Raw genomic sequence first — 20460 nt, 5'->3', positions numbered from 1 at the left:
GCTCCATGCACGCAGGTATTTTTATCTGTTTCATTCACTACTAAATTCCCCATGCCAAGAATAATTCCTGGCACATGATAAATGGCTAATTAAATATTTGATGAGTGAGTTAATGAATATGCACAGACATACAATAAACGCACCTTCAAATCCATTTTGTGACCTTTCAGACTGATACAATTTAAACCTGTTAAATTGTTTTGCAACTCTAAGTAAGTTATCATCTATGTTGTCCGTGCTGAGCTCCTCCAATTTTAGACACAGAAATGATGTATTTTCAATTATTTAACTAAATGAAGTCTTTCTCTTTTAGACTTTTCCAGTCTGTTAACCCATCAATTTGATTCCATGTCATGTTTTCATGATTCTTTGTGGATTCCATTAATTTCTATCTTCAGATGTGAATCTCTTTCAGATAGCCTTGTAAGACCCTCATCTGACCCTGTCTCTGCCTGGACTTGGGAACCATTCTACAACAAAATATAACATTTTAATTAACTATACTTTTAAATGTCATAAATTCTTAAAATAGCGAGCCTGCTTACCTGAGAATGTGGAATGAGTGTTTCAAACTGTTGATGAAGTTCAAGCAGCTGAATTAATTCTGCATTTTTTTTGGCCTTTTCTCTAATTAAATCAATATAATTTTCAGGATTTTCTTCAAATAAATATGCAGCATCTCTGGTATTGAAAGTATAATACTTTTCTTTATATTTCAAAATTCCAATTGCTGGATTTCCTAAAATAAAAAAAAAGAATTAGTTATGAAATATTAAGTGATTCTATGTTTGTAATACACCTACAAAACCATTCCCTATACACTCCATTTCTGACATATCACTTGTTTCTATTTTGCTAAAATGTTATAATTATTTTAAATTACACATTTCATTAAATATTTTAGGTGAAATTCATATTAATTTAATTTTTATTTTTAAAGTATGACTTTAAAATGTATTTTATGTAAAAATACTTTCCAGATATAAGACATTTAAAAATCTTTTATGAAAAGCTACTTAGTCATCTGTCAGATTTTCGAATCTACTTAAACTGCTATAAGGATTGCTTTAAAAATAATTCTGTAAGAGTTATAAAAATGGGACATCTTTTCCAAAATGCAAATTTGCATGTTAGAAAGATACTACATAGAATACAGTTTATTAAATATCCACACAGTTTGCGAAAATTATATAGGAGACAGTAATACTGTCTTATTCATTTATTCTTTCATTTATTCAACAAGTATTTATTGACCCTGTTCTTAGTACTGTAAAGTCATTGCTCTCAACAAACCACATGAAGCACAGGCCACAGATTGAACAGTGCTACATGAAATAAATAAATAAATAAATAAATAAGCAGTTTAAACACATAGTAAAAGGAAGGAGGATGAGATGAAACTGATATTTTAAATTGGGTGATTAGGGAAGGTTGAATAAAATGTGGGAGCAAGGCACATATCCATCTGGGGGGCAGAGCTTTCCAAGTAGAGGGAATAATAAGTGCAAAGGCTCTGATGTGAAAGTAAGCTTAAGATGTTCCAGAACAGGGAGGAGCCAGTACAGCTGGAATAGAGTGAACAAGGAAAAAGTGGTAGGCAATGAAGTCAGTGAAGTCGTCTGAAAAAGCCCTTGACTGGTAAACCACATTGTCACTTTGGGATTTTAGCCCTGTGGTCTGCACTCCCACAAGGAAGGAAGTCCTGCAGAATTCCTCTGAAGTAATGCAGGTTGCTACAGCCTGGAAAATAACATAGTAAGTAAAAATAACGTAGTAAACAGAAATAAAGTAGTCTGGACTAACTTATTCAGAGAGGAGTCTGAAACCTATAGCCTCACAAGCTCTTCTACTTTTCTATTTCTCCCTCTTTCTTAGAATCATAGTTGGTGGAAGCTGGAGAGAACCATCCAGACCTCCTGATTGGTCCTTTTCATTTTCCTGAGGGGAAATTGAGGTCCACAGAAGGTATGAAATTTGCTGAAGGTTACTCAGTTCACTAATGCTACAAACTGGGGCTAGAAACCAGGCTTTCCTGAATCCTGACACACAGCGTTTTCAACCACATCTTGCTACCTCTGCCATCACCCCACATCCATATATTGTGTGTGTGTCCCTCATGACTCCCTGCCCTTCTTATTTGTGTTGGAAGGAAGGAAGGAAGACAAAAAGAAAAGGAAAAGAAAAAGAGAAAAAAAGCCACCTACATTCTAATGCTTTTTATTTCTGCATGGCTCTTGATTGTTTTCTCCCCAGTATCAGTGACCCTCACTGGGCCCCAGAACACTATTGTCTCAGTTCCTCATAGTAAACCCTTTGTTACTCCCATCAGGAAAAATGTAATAAAAAATGAGCTGACTTGTATGTTCCCTCTAGCCTGTAGCACACAATCCCAACAATTCTTTATAATGAAAAAAATAACACCCACATGTAAAACATAACAAAAGTAATAAAAGTAATTATACAGAAAGAAGAAAAAGGATGGCATAAGCTAAATAAGAAACAGTTATGTCACACTGTTTTCATTCTAAGATAAACAGTTATGTCAAACTTTTTATTCTAAGCAGGCTTCTTGTTATTGCAAATTCACACAATACTTTTTGGATAGTAATTTATTTCATCTCAATGTCTGGTTTGTTCTTTATGCTGAAGAAGTTTTCACAATATGTACATGATAGGGAAATTTTTACTTGATAAAACTTTCTTAGAGGGATCTAATTTATAGAGAAATCCTGATCTATGTTTAATGAAATTTAATTATAAAGTGACAAACATTTTTCAATAAACACAGTCAAATAAGCGTTGCTCTTTCAGTAATTACTTTGGACGATGACATAGTTTTAGTAATGCTGTGTAACATTTCTATAATCCTTCACTTGGCAAATGAGTCACCCCTCTCTATGGTACTGTAGCATCCATATTTCATAAAATGCACATTCTATTAATTATCACTTATAATTTCTTTTTTATGCCAATCTACCAGATTATACTGTGAGCACCTACAAGACGACTTTATCAGGATCATCTTTGTAGTTTCTTTCCTAGTTCACCATCTGATTCCATAGAGTTTAAAAAAGTGAATAAGTGAGTGACAATGACAGCACTCTACATAAATAAAAACCCAGGGAAGGGGGAGCAATATTGTTTCCAATGACATACCTGGAAGGAGAAGTCCATCTGTTGTAGCAAATGTATAAGCACAAAATCCCCGATACTGAATTAACAATTTATCAAAATTCGCTGTTGTTTCTGGGAAAAGCCACTCTAGTTTTCTGCAATCCGCCAAATGTACTCTATCTTCTAAAATGAAAGAGGAGAAGAAGAAAAGCTTTTATTCAATGAAGTTAAATTTATTAAATAAATCAGTAGTAGCTCATCATAAACATTAACTTTTTATAGCTTTGTACTTTTCCTGATTGACAAAAACTTGACACAAAACCAGATTTATGGGGAGGGCTATTCAAGCACAGAAGTACAGATAACCTCAGTGACTGTCCAAGGTCACATAACTTCTGGGTCAAACTTGCAGATAGAACTTTGCCCCAGAATGAAGAGCACAGAGAAGAGGCCATTTCAGAAAAGTATGCTTTGCAGCTGAAGGAAAAGTTGACAGAAGCTCTTCCGAAAGGGTAAGTGGTGCTTTCTGCTGCTGCAAGGAGACAAGCAGAAGAGACTGACTGCTGTGTGATCAAGACAGAGAGCAATCAACTTCATTCAAGCTGGTGTAGCTCTTAAAAATATACTAGTTGGCAAAATACTTTGAATGTGATGCTATATACTAGGACTTTCACTTCTTGAAACAGTAAAGAATGCTCTAGCAGAAAGAGTCAAGGAAATAAATGTCTCTTTGCAACTTGATTTTGGTAACAATATGTTCAATTTTTTTTTTTTTTTTTTTTTTTTTTAAAGATGACCGGTAAGGGGATCTTAACCCTCGACTTGGTGTTGTCAGCACCACGCTCTCCCAAGTGAGCCACGGGCCAGCCCCAACATGTTCAATCTTTGTTCTTTAGACTTTTAAAAATTCTTCACAGTGTTGGTTTACCTATTTACATTTGATAATGAGGGTACTTCAAAAAGCTCATGGAAAATGGAACTAAAGGATAATATGAATCTTTCCATGAACTCTTTGAAGACCCCTTGTAGATTTTTTTTTTTTACACAAATAATAACATGCATTTATTAAACATTGCTCCCTGAGGTTCTTAGCTTTCATGATCCCACCTTACACTCCTGTGCCTGGTTCTAAACCCAAGCAGTGGCCACCACAAATGACCTTGTGGGTACAACTAGAAGGAAATATACCTCTCTTCTCTTTTTTCCTGATATGCCCAAAAGCCTCCAAAATTGATGAGATGTGGGGGATGTAAATCAAAATTTTTAGAAGAACATTGGCTCTTCCAATTCACTGGAGCAGTAACTTGATAAATGGTTTCCAATGAGTAAAAAGTTCTGACATATGGTAGGAAATGACACATCTAAATCTAAGAAGTTGCAAGTAAACTGTCTTGCCAATATAGCTGAGTTGAAAGCCCACTGTTAAAGTTACTTTAACTTTTCAGTGTCTTTTACTATTTACTTAGACATGTTGTTTTAATAAAATAAAATGAATAGTAAAAACTTGAACTGAAAGGATGCTTTTGAATCTCTGATTTAGTTTTCAGTTTTTATGTATGCTAATTGTTTAAGAAAGAAAATCGCTACTACATTTTTATTTTCCATTTTTACAAAAATAGAATTTGAAAAGGAAATTCATAGAATAAATCACCTAATTTCATTTTCTAAAAAAACTTTCTAGGCAACAACTTAAGTCCCAGACTCTATTTTGACATTTCTCATGAATTTTTAGTTGTCTTTAGCTAGGATAAAGGAGACCAAAAAGATGAAAAGTTTGTTGATAAAGAAAACCTTTCTATAAGAATTAATGCATCTCTTAAAGGGCTCCAAATAAGCTCAATTAATTTTACTGGGATAAAATGTATTGGTTTATCAATTCTCAACTTGAATCTGAGGTAGATATACAGCAAATAATATTCTAAAGGAACGGAGATTTATTTGCAATAAATATAGCAAGGATTAATATCCTTTTCTACTAAAAATCAATAATAAAATCACCAAGACTTTAACAGAAACACACATGCACAGAAAATTATTATTAACCAAAACATTAACAATAACACTAAGAACGGTTATTGCTAGATAGTAAGATATTCAGTTTAAATATCATGTTTTCTACATTTTCTATAATGAACATTAGTACTTTATAATCAAGAAAGATGTTTAATGCTTTATCAGAAAAATATAGCATGACAGTTTTAAAACAAAAGAGTGACTTTATTCTAAAGATAATTTTAAAAAGAGGAAATAATGGATGATTTCCATTTACCCATGTGTTCTTTCATTCTACACACATCAGTTTTCACAGTCACTCCTTCAAGAAGACTTTGCATTACTTTCTCAGGAAAGAGTAGTTCATGAATACCCAAGAACGGCTCAAGGTGAGTGGTTAAATTACTGAGGACACTGACCAAAACAGTTTCATCCTGAAAGCTAGTCCACAGACTGGAAAGCACAATGAATATAGGCTGAGGAAGAGCAAAAAAAAAAAAAAGTTCAAAATGTAACTGTATAATACAATTACAAATCATTTATTCTTAAAATTAAATATAATTGTCATTTGCAAAGAAATTAATTCTTCTTTAAGTCAAGTGAAAGTCTTATGAAGATTCTAGATAGAAACTTAACGCATAAATTATGAGAAAATAAACCTGTATTTTATTTTAAAACATTTTATTTTGGTATGGTTGTTATAATTTACTCAAAAAAAGCCAAACACATTTGACAACCTAAGAAAAATTTATGGATGCTTCACCTCAAAAGGCCAAGGGGAAAATATCTTTTCTTTTTTTTTTTAAAAGCTAAATATGACTCATTATAATTAGATTTATCTGGTCCAATCACGATTCAAAAGACCCTGGAAAGTACAGAGATATATCTTTGGACATGTCTTGTAAGCTGCAAGTTGAAAATTTTAGGTCACTGAGATAAAATTTTTTTATTCATATTCAAGGTCATTGACTTATAGAACAAACAAAAAAATCAATTGAACCCCACATATATATTACACAACTTAGCCTTTTGTTTCCTGGTTAAAACCAAATATTGGGAATGATTGCAGAAAGTTATCAGAGCATCAAATGCTCTATACAATATTGCATGAACATTTTATACAGCCTTGTCCAAATAAGGGCTGCCAGGTTTGTTCATAAAATGGAACAGATAATCAGAAAGTCAATATAAGTGCAGGCCTGATAAATAAAGTTATTATTATCTGTCATTTCAGAAAGATCACAAGTTAAATCACCTCTGTGCTGGAGGTAATTTCCAATCAGCTACTATAAACACATTTTCAACACATTCTATGAATTATTTCTGTTGCCACAGCCAATACTGATATTATGGTTATTATACTATATATATCTGCATTTCCTTTAGTAGCAATTCCTTATGAAGAGAAATCTTCTCACCCAACTTCTATCATACTATTACTACAAAATAACCATAAAGAACAGGATCAACTTGTATAAAACTAATGTTTTATCTTTAGTAATTAAATATAATTATAATGACTTCTTCCAATTTTATAGTACTTAGGAAATTCATCCTTACCAAGGTCAAAGTTGATGAAAAATACTTACAAAGACTTGTGATGTTGGGACAGCTGTCTTTGATTTTACAGTCATTTTTAGTTGTTCCAGGTGGGCTCCTAACTGCTTTATCATCACTTCCACTTCCTGAGCACAAGTAATTATATCTGACTGTGAGGACAACATAATTTGCATTAGTATTTTTATAATTTCACTATAATAATCATATGTGTTTAATGTCCTACCTCCTATATTTGTGGAATGGATGAATCTTTTGAAATACAATCGATAAAAATTTTTAAAAATGAATATAGGTATTCTTAGACATTAAATCTAATTGCATTCCTGAGAAGTGGATCCTTAGGAATCCACTTTGTATAGCTGTATAGCTGTTATTTTCCCATTTCACAATGGTAAAATTAATGAGATGTTCCTCTGAAAACTATTTTGACACCAACATTTAATAAAGTTACATTGAAAATGCAAAAAAAAATCTTAAAAATCACAACACAGAAAGAAAAACAATGTATTTCTGATACAACAATGATAATTTGATAGTAAATTGCTAAATGCTGAATTTGAAATAATTACAAACATTTATTCTTACTACACATTAAACACCATATTAAATACTTATGTTGGGGAAAATGCTGAGATAATATTCTCATAAGCCTGATTTGTTCTTGAAGTAATATCTTGTCCTTGAAACTATGTTTGCTTGCTCCACTAGTCTGGCTATTCATCACTGCTTGTATTTTTGGCTATTGTAACAAGAGCTCACTTATCTGCACAGACTGCTAGCCTAGTGAATGCTGAGAAGAAAAAAAAAATGTATAAAAGCCTAGGAAGAGTCCGCTTATAAAAACTGTGTGAGATCTGAGCTCGGGGTCCAGATTTTTCAGGCATTAGTCTCTCTGGGCCTGCTAGTGTAGTAAACTCCTGACTCTCCAGCCTTCCGAGTGACGGTCGCTTCTTACCGAGTCCGTTTCCACAACACAAGTACAGAAAGGGGTAAGTACAAATGAGAAATCCAAAGAACAGAAAGGTAAGTAAACTGCCCAAGAATATACAACTAATAATAGGTAAATTAATGGTTCTACCCCAAACCATCTAAGCCCAGAGCCCAGCTCTTAACTATTGTACTGCATTGCCTAAGATTTGACCAGAAAATGGTTCTGGTGTGGGTTTATCAGTACAGTGTAAAAGAATGACATTTATTTGAAGAGAATAAAGTGCATTTAAGTTCTCAGACATCTGTAGCCTAACCATATGCTTTACTATACTATTTTGAAATGACAAGAAATGTCAAATATTATCACAGTTCAACTAAAAAATTTTTTTGTTCATAAATGTAACAAAATAAAACAACTATCTTACCCAGTCTATAATTGGATTTTAAAAATGTTTTACATAAACTGGGCTGGCCTGTGGCTCACTCAGGAGAGTGTGGTGCTGATAACACCAAGGCCATGGGTTTGGATCCCATATAGGGATGGCCGGTTAGCTCACTGGGTGAGTGTGGTGCTGACAACACCAAGTCAAGGGTTAAGATCCCCTTAACAGTCATCTTTTAAAGAAAAAAAAAAAATTTTTACATAAACTGAATGTAGCTTTGGCAAGAGAGAATTTTTTTTAATGTTTTAATTAATATTTGTTCAAATAATGTGACTTTAAAAAGAATATTCAAGGGCCGGCCCATGGCTCACTTGGGAGAGCGTGGTGCTGATAACACCAAGGCCACAGGTTCAGATCCCTATATAGGGATGGCTGGTTAGCTCACTTGGGAGAGCGTGGTGCTGACAACACCAAGATAGGAAAAAGTCTCAGCTAAATATAAATTGACATATTTTATAACCTAGAGGTAATACTGATTAAACCAATATCCATTCTGTAATAATCAACCTAAACTGTAACTAAGACAGATTGATGGGGAAGGATTGGATAAGTTAAAAATACTAACAACAAAAAGAAAGACTCTTTGAGCAGCAGAGTTAGAAAGTTAAGGAAACTCATCTTGCCCCTTACTAAAGTCAGTATGATATAGCCATGAAGAGTGCTAAGATAAGAAAGTTATCCTTTTCAGTAATACAAGCAGCAAGGAGCTTAGAAATGAGATACTGCCTGAAAAAATAAAAACTCTTCATCTTGTTTCCCTACCAAAATGAAATCAGGGCTGTTCTGTTACAGTCTAACAATGATGATGATAGTAATCATAAACATCATCATTCTCATCCTCATAATCCTCCTCATCGTCAATTTATTGAGCTCTTACTATGTGCCAGGCATTTTTCTATCTTATTTACACCGTGGACACTATTAATAACTCCATTTTACAGGTGAAGAAACCAAGGCACAGGGAAGTTAACTAACTTCCTCAAGGACACAGATTTAGTAAATGGCAAAGTCAGGATTAGAACCCATGCAGTCTGGTTTCAGAGGCTATACTCATCACTTCTACATTCTACTCACTGTCCCTATAGCTGTGAGAGGTAGAACTCTGAGAATTTAAGGCTGTAAATTGGTTGGATATGATTCATGGCTGAAAGCTGTGAGAAGACACCATATAATATCAGCTTTCTCTGCAACATCTTTACACTATGTGTGACAGTTTCCCAGGGTTCTTTCTTGTAATATCCGTAATATCCCCTCCGAATGAAGATGACAAAAGTGAACCTGAAGTTCTACTCCTGTGGACCCATAGGCACTTCAATATAAACTGATTATAAAATCCTCTTAGTATCTGACTAGTTACAAAAGGCTGATAGCACAAGTCAATGATAGGGGAACATCTACCCAAGATGATGATTTGGTTTTGAACAGGTAATTTAGAGTCCTTCCTTTTGAAGGCAATCAGACAGTAGGCCAGTTGTGAGGATCACCCCTAGTTTGTTGCAATGAAATCATGTCATCATGATGTTTATTTTTATAGCTAAAGAGAGAGGACAGACCAAGTGCATCCAAAAGTAGTATCAAGTCATTTACATACAAGAGTTAAAAAGAAGAGGGGATCAGAACCACATCCTATTCTGTCCCTCGAGAAATCAGTATTCAGTCATACAAAAGACATTTCCATTGACCCCAAGTCTTATGGTTATTGGAAAGTAGAGGCTGCATAAAGGTAAACAATGACCAGCGGGAACATAGCTTGCTGTCATTCAGTAGTTAACAGACTGTGTTCCCTGACACCCTAAGGTGGCATGTGTATATCACTTAGTGAAAGGGTACTGCAATCCCTTCATCTAGATATCTATTTTATATTTTTAGGATTCTGAATAAGTTCATAGCTAAAAGAAAGTACACTGCTGCTTGAAAAGAAATTTATAACCACTATTTTACCATGTCTTCCAATCATTTGAGGTATTGTTTGACTTGTTCATTGACTCTAAAAACATCAGATATAAAAATCTTTTCTTCTGGTTTTTACAATAAGAACAAATAATTACACAAAAATTATTTGCGTGCCAACCACCTGCCAAACAATGTGTTAAACACTTGCTTCAAATTAAAACAAACAACATAGTATTACTCACATACAGATCCAAGGGTACTTCAAAATGTTCATGAAAGATTCATATTATTTTTTAATTCTATTTTCCCACGAACTTTTTGAAGTACCCTTTTATACCACTGCTTAACCACAGCATGTTAACAATCATACTGTTGAGTACCAAAGAGAACGAACAATTAAAAAATCGATTTCTACCAATATATTTTCATTAAAATCAAAATTCAACTTACCCATTTCTATTTTAGTTCCTAGTCTCACCAAGGCAATAGAATCTGAGCAGTTATTGAGGTTGCCTTCTTAATTAGTAACCTGGGTCTACCTGATTTAGCCTCATAATACAAGTTTACAAAGAGATTGTGTTCTACAAAAACAGCCAGATCTTGTGAAATTAACTCACCAAAATGATCTGAAGGAATATCTCATATTGTCGCACATTATACAGTGCTTCTTTTAACATATACGGCTGAAATTCTAAACTCATGAGTGGGTTCTTTGTTATCTTCTCAAGGATGGCTGTGTAGCGGTATGCCTGGTCCTGGGCAATCTGAAGTTGGGAATCAATATGCTGAGTGGTGGCTGGGATTGCTTCGTGCAGAATAGCTGGCACTGTTTTTAAGGGTACAAAAAGACAGGCATGAAAGAGTCTAAAATGAATTAAGGTGAAAAAGCCTAGAAAGTAGTCATATTTTAAGCATTAAGTTGAATTAGGTTTTTTCCCAAATTAATAATGAGGCATGTGTTTCACGGGTCCCACACCATGAAGTTACTGTCTGAATGATAACCAAAAGTTACAGCAGATTGCCTTTTGTCACTAAAATATGAAGAGTTTAAAGAACAAGTAGACTTTCATATTACATATTGTTGACCATGTGCCTCTAGAAAGCCCACTGATCCTCCTCTGTATATCTTACTTTCTATTTGTAACAATGAAAAACAACAACAACAACAAAAGCATGCTTCTTAAGAAACTCACCTGGATGCTACAAAATAACAGAATAGTCTAGCAAGGGTAGAAACTTTATGAAGAATGGAATTTGACTTTTTAAGAACAGTTTTTAAAATGGAAAATATTACCCTATCATACTGGATCAGTAATCTGGTAAAAGACACTAATATCTTATCAACGGGCCTTACAGGAGTACCAAATTCATAAGAAGTTACTTCTCCTGGTAGGTCCTTAATTAAATAATTCATACGTACCTTCAAACTTATTAATAAAGAATACATTAAGTATATGACAACATAGTAGATACTCCTGAATTTACAGATTTGCAAATATCTCCTCTTGGACCTTTTCATTCCATTAACTGCACCAGCAACTGTCTTCCTTCAGGGTGATTTTTATTTTTTAAATCACTGAGTTTTACTCCCTTTTGGTTATCTAACTTGGATTAAAGAATACAAAACCCCAGTAAATTGGGGAGGCTAACTTCTGGGTCAGGCCCCCTCATTCCTCTCACTGATTCATCTTCTGCTGTGGATTAATTGAATTGTGTCCCCAAGTTCATACACTAGAAGCTTAATTCCCACTGTTTAACTGTTCGGAGGATGGGAAATCCTATTATGGTAATTGGAGGGTGGGGCCTTGAAGAGGTCATTAGATTGTAGGACCATGCCATAGTGAATGGATTAATAATGGTGGTCAGGGGTGTGGTTCTGAGGACTTTAAAAGAAGATCACATGAGAGGTTTCTCTCTGCTCTACTATTTCGTAATGTGATATCCTGCCATCACTGTTGCCAACACCAGGGCCTTCACCAGCTGTGTTCCCTGGACGTTGGACTTCCCAGCCTCTGAAACTGTAAGCAATAAATTTTGTTTTCTTTATAAATTACCCAGTTCCAGGTATTTTGTTATAAACAATAGAAACAGGCTAATACATCTTCCCATACTAGCATCATGGTACATAAAATCTAAAATCTTGCTCCAGCAAAAGTAAAAATTACTACCCATTATGAATAGTAGTTGTTTCCTAGGAATAGTGAAAAAAATCTCAAAATGCCAATCTGAAATCTTAAAATGCCAGCGGTAGGTTGTGTATTATTTTCCTCCCTGTGCAAGTTAAATTTTAAACATATATAACATTTAGAATTAACCTAATGATATACCTACAATCATCAATGCCTTCTCCTCCTTTTCCACAGTCTCTGTTAAATAAACGAATTCCAGTAACAATCATAGTGAGTTCTTTCAGCTGGCGTTCTTTGTCCTTCTTAGAAAGAGTTAGAAATGTCCCAAGCTCAGCCTGAGGAAACACACTCTGTAGGGCAGCTAAAATAAACCATAGAAAAAGAAAACAAAATGATAGAATAAAGATATCAGAACTTAAATCACAAGTTTCTTTCTTTCAGGAAAAAGTTAGGGTCTATCTTTCTAGAGTTACTTATTGTTCAAATTTCTGATATCCCATTACAGAATACATAGCAAAATTTATCAACCTCTTATTTGTGCTGATTGTTTTTTCATATAAAAAGGGAACGTCAGTCTTTAAGATGTCTAATTTAACATAGTTTATAAAATACAATGATCATATATTTTCACTTATGGAATGGAAACTTTATATTTTTTACCTGTTGCCTCTCTGACAATCTTGATGTTTGTAGGGGATCCAAGCCCAGAGCGTAGTAACACATAGCTGACGATCTTTCGGTAGAGGCTTTCCAATTCTTCTCTAGCACAAGCTCTGTTATCTGTAATTTCTCTCCTAACGGAGCCTAATCTAGACTCTAGGACCCGGTGATGTTCTTCAAGAAATTCCTCTAAAATTGGCAAACAACAATGTTCCATATATTTGATATTTAGAATTCTTCTCACATAAGGACCAGAGAAAAATTGGCTTGGGTATGGCAATTCTACCACGTGAAAACAAGTGCTTTCTTAAGATGTAATAATGAAATAAAAAACGGTGGCCAGCAAGTAACCTCAAGACAAAAACCCAGTGATTTAAACAGAATATTTTGTCAAAACACATAAGACTTTAAACAGACAATCCAAAGAGTAAATATCTGAAAGGGCTAAAACCTTCCAATTAAGCAGAGAAGTACAGAAGACCATTTCTACAACATATATATATATATATATTTTTAAATACTATATGTAAAATGTATACGTATTGTATATTCATACCACATGTAAGCACATGTAGTATGCTATATGTAAGCACATACAGTATAAATATATATGTAGCATATATATTCCTTTTCAATTATGTGTATTTCTATGTTAGTTCTAGATAAATTTCCTTTGAATAGCTGATTACTGATAATATGATGTTGCATCAAGAAATGTATCCCTCCTCCTCCTCCTCCCTGTGATATGCTGAGGTACTGACTTAATTGTAGCAGGAGACCATCTTCACAAGCAATACAATTCTTGCAACTGACTCAGTAAGACACCCCATATTACAAGGGCAATAATTAACATATTAATCCTGCGTTATAATCTTACCACAAAAACTGTGAACTTTTTGAAAATTAAACAAATATAAATGAAATTTCATAAATTCCATGACATTTTACTGCTTTATAATTTCATTATTAAGCAAACAAAACAAAAAACAAAAACAAACAAAAAAAACCCCAGATACATGATTTTACGTATGTGATGTAACTGAAACTCATACATGGAGAGAGAAAAGACAAAATCACCAAATGGTTAATAATGATTGCATTCTAGTAGGGGCAGAGGCAGTCTATAAAGAAATGTATTTTCCTTTTTCTCTTGTTTCCAATTTATCTTTGATGTATGCATTAAATTACTTATATAATGAAATAAACTCTAAACTTAAATTTCCCATCCATTTCATTTTTGGGTAGTTACATATTTTAGGTAAGTATATTGAGATAATAATACACAGCAGGAACAAGCCTATCTGCAAATTAAAAACTTTTAACTTCAATGGGGTGGTGGTTTTAATTTCTAATTATGTATTAGCACCATAAAAGTTAAAGCAACAGATTTGGAAACTTTATTATTATTAACATAATAATTTGATGGGCTTTTAATACTCATAAAGGTCACTGGTTAACATTTCTAACATTATTTTTCAAAGCTGGAAAACATTTCAAAAGACTGACAAAAAATTAAATTGTTAGATTCATCTAAGAATTCATTGTCAACCAAATGAAGTCTTTCTTTCCTGAAATACAAAATGAAATCTTTAAAAACAAAGTATCACAATAGGTAGATATGTTACCTCGACTTGTGTAATTCATATCAAAGTAGACTTGCATCTTAATAGTGTCCAGGGATGGATTTTGACTATCCAATAGCCGAGCCACACAAAGCTAGAAAAGAATAGAGCATGAATGCTTTAGTTACATTTTCTGAAACATTCAAGTATTTTCTAAAGTTATTTTTTAAAAAAACTGGAAATATCAAAGCGGTGGTTCCTGATATTTATCCACCAATAACCCCTTTTATTATTTTTTTCTTCTTGAGGATTCAGGCTTTATAGTTGACCCAGCCAACCACACTTATTAAGTACTAAGTGACGTCCCTTGAGTTAGCCAGTATCACCACACCACCGTCCCCTCTTTGCTGATGCTGGAGGTCACATTCATTTCATAAAAAGCTGCTGCAGCTACCCTCCTCTCCTCACAAAATTTTTCTCGATCTACCCTCTGCTTCTTTCGGTCTGTTTTCCTCCATTCTTCTCCCCCATGTCGATGGTCATTCCCTTTCTTTGCCTTGCCTCTTTAGACTGGATGTCAATCTGAATTTTTTTTCCTTCCTTCTCTTCTCTCCTCTCCTCTCCTCTCCTCCCTCCCCCACTCCCTCCCCCTTCTCACCCACTAGGCTTTCTATACTGCAGCTGTCAGACTCATGGCAGCATCACTCTCAACCCATCTCGCCAAGCACCAGCCGCTTTCCTGGGAGGAGGGAGAGGAGAACGTAGTGAGGACTGGATACTCTGTCTTTATGGAAGCCTGTGCACCTGGATCCCTCCAGATAAAGAAGTACTGTTATAAAAGCAGACTTGACAAATAAAAAGATTAGCTCACCTTCATGATTTTTAATTGAGAGGAAAGAAAACGATTTTTGTCACTTGAATTATGATATACACTGATAGTTTATGTACCTGTCATTAAAAGTGCTTGATTCTCTTCAACTTAGTTGAGTTGGGGAAGGTGGTGGGGGGGGGGGAGAAAAACTGTTCTTGAGCTATGAAAAGAAGAAAAACTTATTTTCTAGCACTCCTTGATTCTCCTCCTTAGCTCTCCAGTGAAATTTCTGACTGACCATCACGGTCATTTCCCCTATTGCTAAGAACAGGCTTTATACCACATTTTAAATCAGCCCAGAAAGACCCAGTTGTAGGCTTCCTGTGGAATCATGGAGTCTCTACTGCTAAATCATCCCGACAACGTATTCCCCAGCTCCAGGCTTTCACAACTCTTTCCATCTTTTTCCTGTAGCATATGCACACAGACCTGTTCTCCACTATGTGAATGCTGGTTGTGAGAGAAGACAGGATGATGAAATTTTCCCTGTGATTTTCATGAGCCCAGTAAATGTCCATACACAAGTTTGGGAAAGCTTGCTTCAAGTCGTTTGTGTGAAGGAGAGAACTAAATTCATTAAGCCCAGGAGAAAAAAAACAACGCTGAATTTTTAGAAAATACAGACTAAGCAACTAAATTTAGTGAGTCAAGCTTAAAGCATACGAACAACATTAAAGATGTCTAAAGTGCTTGCCTTCTTTAGCTCTTAAAACCAGTTTTCAGGCACATCTGCTTGATTTATAACTATGAATTATTTTGCTGTGGTTTTAATTTTTTCCTTTAGAGTTGTAAAACATAAATTACATTGAATGAGTTATATAAATCTTAATTTAGGACTCTTGTAGTTTAATTCTATTTAACTTTACAGTATATGACAAACCAATTAATAATATTCTCAATGTAACAGATTAATAACAAGATATCACTAAATACTGTTATAGATGCTCTTTCCTGCCCAGAATTCATGCCTCTCCCTCCTTACTAACAGATCCCCAATTTGGACTGGGGCAAAGATTTGCTCACTTAAGAAAAAAAAAAAAAAAAAAAAAAAGAATGTCCCAGGGTCACTTACAGTATCATTCTGGCCAATAAATGTAAACAGATGGGAAGGATTCAGGGAAAACTATTATTTTCAAGATAGAAAGTGACAGACCCAATTGGCACACACATTTTGCCCTTTGCTTATCCCCCTTGCTTTTCCCCCTTCTTCCTGCCTAGACTTAGAAGAGCTATCTTCCAACCACGGGATGAAAGCCATATGCCATGGATGGTAGCCCAGGAAGCCAAGATGAACAGCCTATGCGTATCTCCAGACTTTGTTTTATGAGAAAAATATATCCCTCCTTTGTTTGTACTACTATTTTGTGGGGTTTTGTTTCATGCAGCTGAAGGCAATAATGGCTACTACAAATACTGTTTTTAGAGTTGAGAACAAATAATTACACATTTGAGGACTGCTGGATAATCACCTTAACAAGTTTCTGCACATCACTTTTTATGAGTGTTCTATCCACGTTAAAGCCATTACTTGGATCCAGGACAACAGCTTTCACCTGAGAGTAGGAAAAGACTCCACTAAGTAATTTTATTTCATATTATTATAAAATTAGTTTAATATGCTTCCATTTTTTAAACAACTACCTCTTGATTACTCAGGGGTTGATTTTTCAGTTATTTTTCTCATAATCCAACTTATCAGCACTTTCGTTAGAGGTTGAAGAAAGGAAGCAATAAACAACAAACTTGAATACGGTGCTAGAAAAATTATATGGGGAAATACATTGAAAGCAATGGCTAGATTTTAGATTGGAAAACTATCGTAAATGTTATAGTATTTTTATCATATATTGTTAACCAAAAGCAAGAACAGAGAAACTACAGCAATAAGTAATTTTTACAACAGCAAACAAAAAAATACCTGTTAAAAAAATTCCTACACAGAACATTATTGATATTTCTAAAATTCATCAAAATCTTCTAAATCAGTCTCTATAAATCTAGAATTGGCATGCTTTATGGACTTTAAAAAAATATTTTACATTAACTTGCCTGATGATCTCAATGTTTTCAACTGAAAAGCATCTAGGAAAGCTTCACAAAATTTCAACGGGAAAATGGGTATCACATAAAAAAAATTTTTAACAAAGCAGTAATTTGCAAAAATATTCTTACCATAAAAGCAACCAGGGTTTCAGAAACAATCTCTCCACGGGCTGCACATTCTTGTCTTATTTCTCGTATGATATTCTTTATAACACTTTCTGCCTGAGTGGGAGGCATTCTGGCTAAATAAAGCAATGATTGGTTTTTTAAAAAATTGCATTTATATATTACATCTCTTCAGATTTCTCCACTACTATATTTGTAAAGAGTCATAATATTATCTATTAACTTATTAGTATCTAGGCCCCTCTGGTTTTTCATTAGTTGGGTTTTTTCTTTTTTTAAATGGACTTTGATGACAGAGAGAGCAATTTGGACATTAAATGATTAAAACATTTCTTTACTTAAATGATGGTGTGACCAAAAGTATATTTATATTATGCTATTTTTATATTTTAAAAAAGACTAAATGGTATTTTTTGGGGAAAAAAGAATTAATGAGAAAACAACCCCCTAAATGTGCAGGCAGCAGAATACAGCTTGAAAGAGGAAATGTTTATTCCACCTCATTCACCTTCATAACTCTAACATTCACTTTCATAACTTTAATGACCTTCATAACTGTAACAGAATAGTAGAAAACAATTCTTGGCTCAAATCATCTAAATTCTCTTCTGTACATTCAAGTTGGAGTTTAGACTCGATAAAAACAAAAAAGCAAAAAAATCAAAACATATGAAAGTGATACCTCATGGGGAAAAAAAATGAACTCCTGTTTATTAATTCCATTTACTAAAAGCCAGGAAAAAGTGGATTTTAATCGAGTTTCCTGATTTTCCCGAGTACCAGTAACTGAACACAGGGGAACTTAACATGTAGAGTGTAGCAAAGGCAATACCAGGTAGATAAAGCTAACACTCAGCACTATCAGCATTTGGGTGGATGGATAAGGTAACATTTGGCATTTTGCCCAGTAACACTAGATTGCCGGGATTCCAACGTGACCCAACTACTGTCTAGGTGTGGGACCTCGGGCATTTGCTTCATCTCTTTTTTTTTTTTTTTTTTTTGTCGTTTTTTTTTTTTTTTCGTGACCGGCACTCAGCCAGTGAGTGCACCAGTCATTCTTATATAGGATCCGAACCCGCGGCGGGAGCGTTGCCGCGCTCCCAGCGCGGCACTCTACCAAGTGCGCCACGGGCTCGGCCCTGCTTCATCTCTTTACGAGACACTTTTCTCACCTGAAAAATATGGATGCTATTAGTACTCTTCCCAGAGTTGTGAGGACTAAATGAGTTCTGCATATTTAGTGGTTAGATAACAGTGCATGACATAACAGTGCATGACATAACGCAGGAGCTTAAACAGTAGCTTGTAAGGAGCACCCAAGGAACGTTGGCCACGCGTGCGTGCGTCTGTGTGCGCATGCGTGCGACATGTCGGGCCACACGCTCGGGGCCGCTGCGGCCGCTCCTCAGTGCCTTTCCCGGCCCCCCCTGTCCAATTACTGTACAGCACTAAATCCGCGTTCAGGCCGCTGGGGGTGCGAGCGGTGCCGAGGCACTGCGGGTAAAAAGGTCTGACCTGCGGAGCTGGGCGCCTCCGGCAGGAAGTGACCGCTGTTTCCGCTCAGCGGCGGCGCAGCCAGAGGGGTGGTGACTGAGAGTTACGTCTCAACGAGGCCGCCGGGTCCTCCAGCGGCCTCGGCTCTGCCCACCGACCCACGTTCGCCTCCTCACGGGCTACGCCTCCGGTTCAAGGGCGCGCAGCCCCTCGTGGGTTGACCTGGGCTGGAATGGAGAGCAAGAGCCGCGTCTATCGGATTCTGCCCCGGGGCCCTCGCCACAGCCTTCAGTGCAGCAAGGCTCTTGAGGGCGGCTGCGTAACCATGGAGATGGAACGCTGGCGACCTAGGAAGGCGGGGCCACGGTGTGGGCGGGGCTAAGGTCGCGGAGGCGTGGCTGGGCCCTATCTTGAGAGTGTTTTCCCAAAGAATGGGCCAGAAAAACCTTCAAAACAAAGAAAAATCAGAAGGACCAAAATCCCAGGCGAAGAAAGACACGTTCAGTACATACACCTCAGGGATTAAGATATTCAAGCACAAGATTTTTTAAACAAGGATGTTATTTTGCTAGCGTGGGAACCTATAGGGTGGTTTAGAAAGGGGGAGGGAAGGAAAGGGAGGAGCCAGTTGGAGAGAATGGGAAAAAGGAGGGGTTGTGTCGTTGACAAATGGAGTTCTTATGAAAGTATCTATCTTTAAAAAACAGAAGTAGGGCCGGCCCCATGGCGCACTCGGGAGAGTGCAGCGCTTGGGAGGGCAGTGGCGCTCCCGCCGCGGGTTCGGATCCTATATAGGATATGGCCCTGCGCTCACTGGCTGAGCGCGGTATGGCTGGTCACAAAAAGACAAAAAAAAAAAAAAAAAAAAAAAAAATGGCTCACTCGGGCTAGTGCGGCGCTGGTATCGCCAGAGGCCGCAGGTTCGGATCCCATATAGGGATGGCCGGGTGCGCTCACTGGCTGAGTTGCGATCCCCTTACCGATAAGAAAAAAAAAAAAAAAAAAAGCTCATGATAAGGACGCATCCATGTCTGTGTTACAAAACCCAAAGGTCCGTTTGCTTGCTGATCAATAGCCAATAATTGAGAGACAAGTGTTGGTGTAAGGAAAGGTAGCCTTTGATCAGGAAGCTGGCAGCCTGGGGAAATGGTGGACTTATGTCTCAAAGACCATCTCCACTTTTCCCAGACTTGTCAAAGGTTTTATAGGAACAGGTGGTAGAAGGGCTGATTCTTGGTGATCTAAGCAGAGACTTACAGGCATAATCATAAAATTTCAGATAAACATTAAAGAACTTCTTGGGTGGGAGCTGATTCATGGTGACCATCCTCCGTCAAGTTGAGTCACGGATTCAGTTCCTGTTAACCTCAAAAAGACCTAGTTAGTGAGCTAGTAAAGAAAGACCACCTGGGTTAATAATTTCTTCTATAATTATTCTGTGTACAATGTGAGCAAAAGTCATTATGTTCTAGCAATCACGTGAACAAGAATCACTGTATTCTAATGTCCAGCTACAAGCTATGTACGTGGTTTGGGTTACAAAAGTAAGAAAAAACAAACTTTTTAATTTAGAAACTTAACAAAATAGAGTAACTTCTATTCAGGCTGTTACATCTGGAGTTGGGATGACGTTTTGTCCC

The 20460-nt window shown here is 36.0% G+C and overlaps 1 protein-coding gene across 1 annotated transcript in view; it reads right to left on the bottom strand.

Annotated features, from left to right (window-relative positions):
- CFAP206 (cilia and flagella associated protein 206) overlaps positions 1–17434 on the bottom strand; it is a 35750-nt gene extending 18316 nt beyond the window's left edge. The window contains exons 1-10 of the mRNA XM_063098339.1: positions 17327–17434; positions 16624–16707; positions 14347–14437; positions 12722–12910; positions 12264–12422; positions 10550–10758; positions 6696–6815; positions 5384–5582; positions 3157–3297; positions 546–739 (exon numbers count right to left, since the gene is read on the bottom strand). Of these exons, the coding sequence (XP_062954409.1) occupies positions 546–739; positions 3157–3297; positions 5384–5582; positions 6696–6815; positions 10550–10758; positions 12264–12422; positions 12722–12910; positions 14347–14437; positions 16624–16707; positions 17327–17434 (1494 nt within the window). The remainder of the gene's footprint in view (positions 1–545; positions 740–3156; positions 3298–5383; positions 5583–6695; positions 6816–10549; positions 10759–12263; positions 12423–12721; positions 12911–14346; positions 14438–16623; positions 16708–17326) is intronic.
- Between the last annotated feature and the right edge of the window lie 3026 nt (positions 17435–20460).

The sequence above is a fragment of the Cynocephalus volans genome, chromosome 5 (genome assembly GCF_027409185.1).
Source record: "Cynocephalus volans isolate mCynVol1 chromosome 5, mCynVol1.pri, whole genome shotgun sequence".
In the NCBI taxonomy this organism is placed as follows: domain Eukaryota; kingdom Metazoa; phylum Chordata; class Mammalia; order Dermoptera; family Cynocephalidae; genus Cynocephalus; species Cynocephalus volans.
The sequence above is the reverse complement of the archived record's forward strand: the minus strand, read 5'-3'. Positions and strand labels throughout refer to the sequence as shown.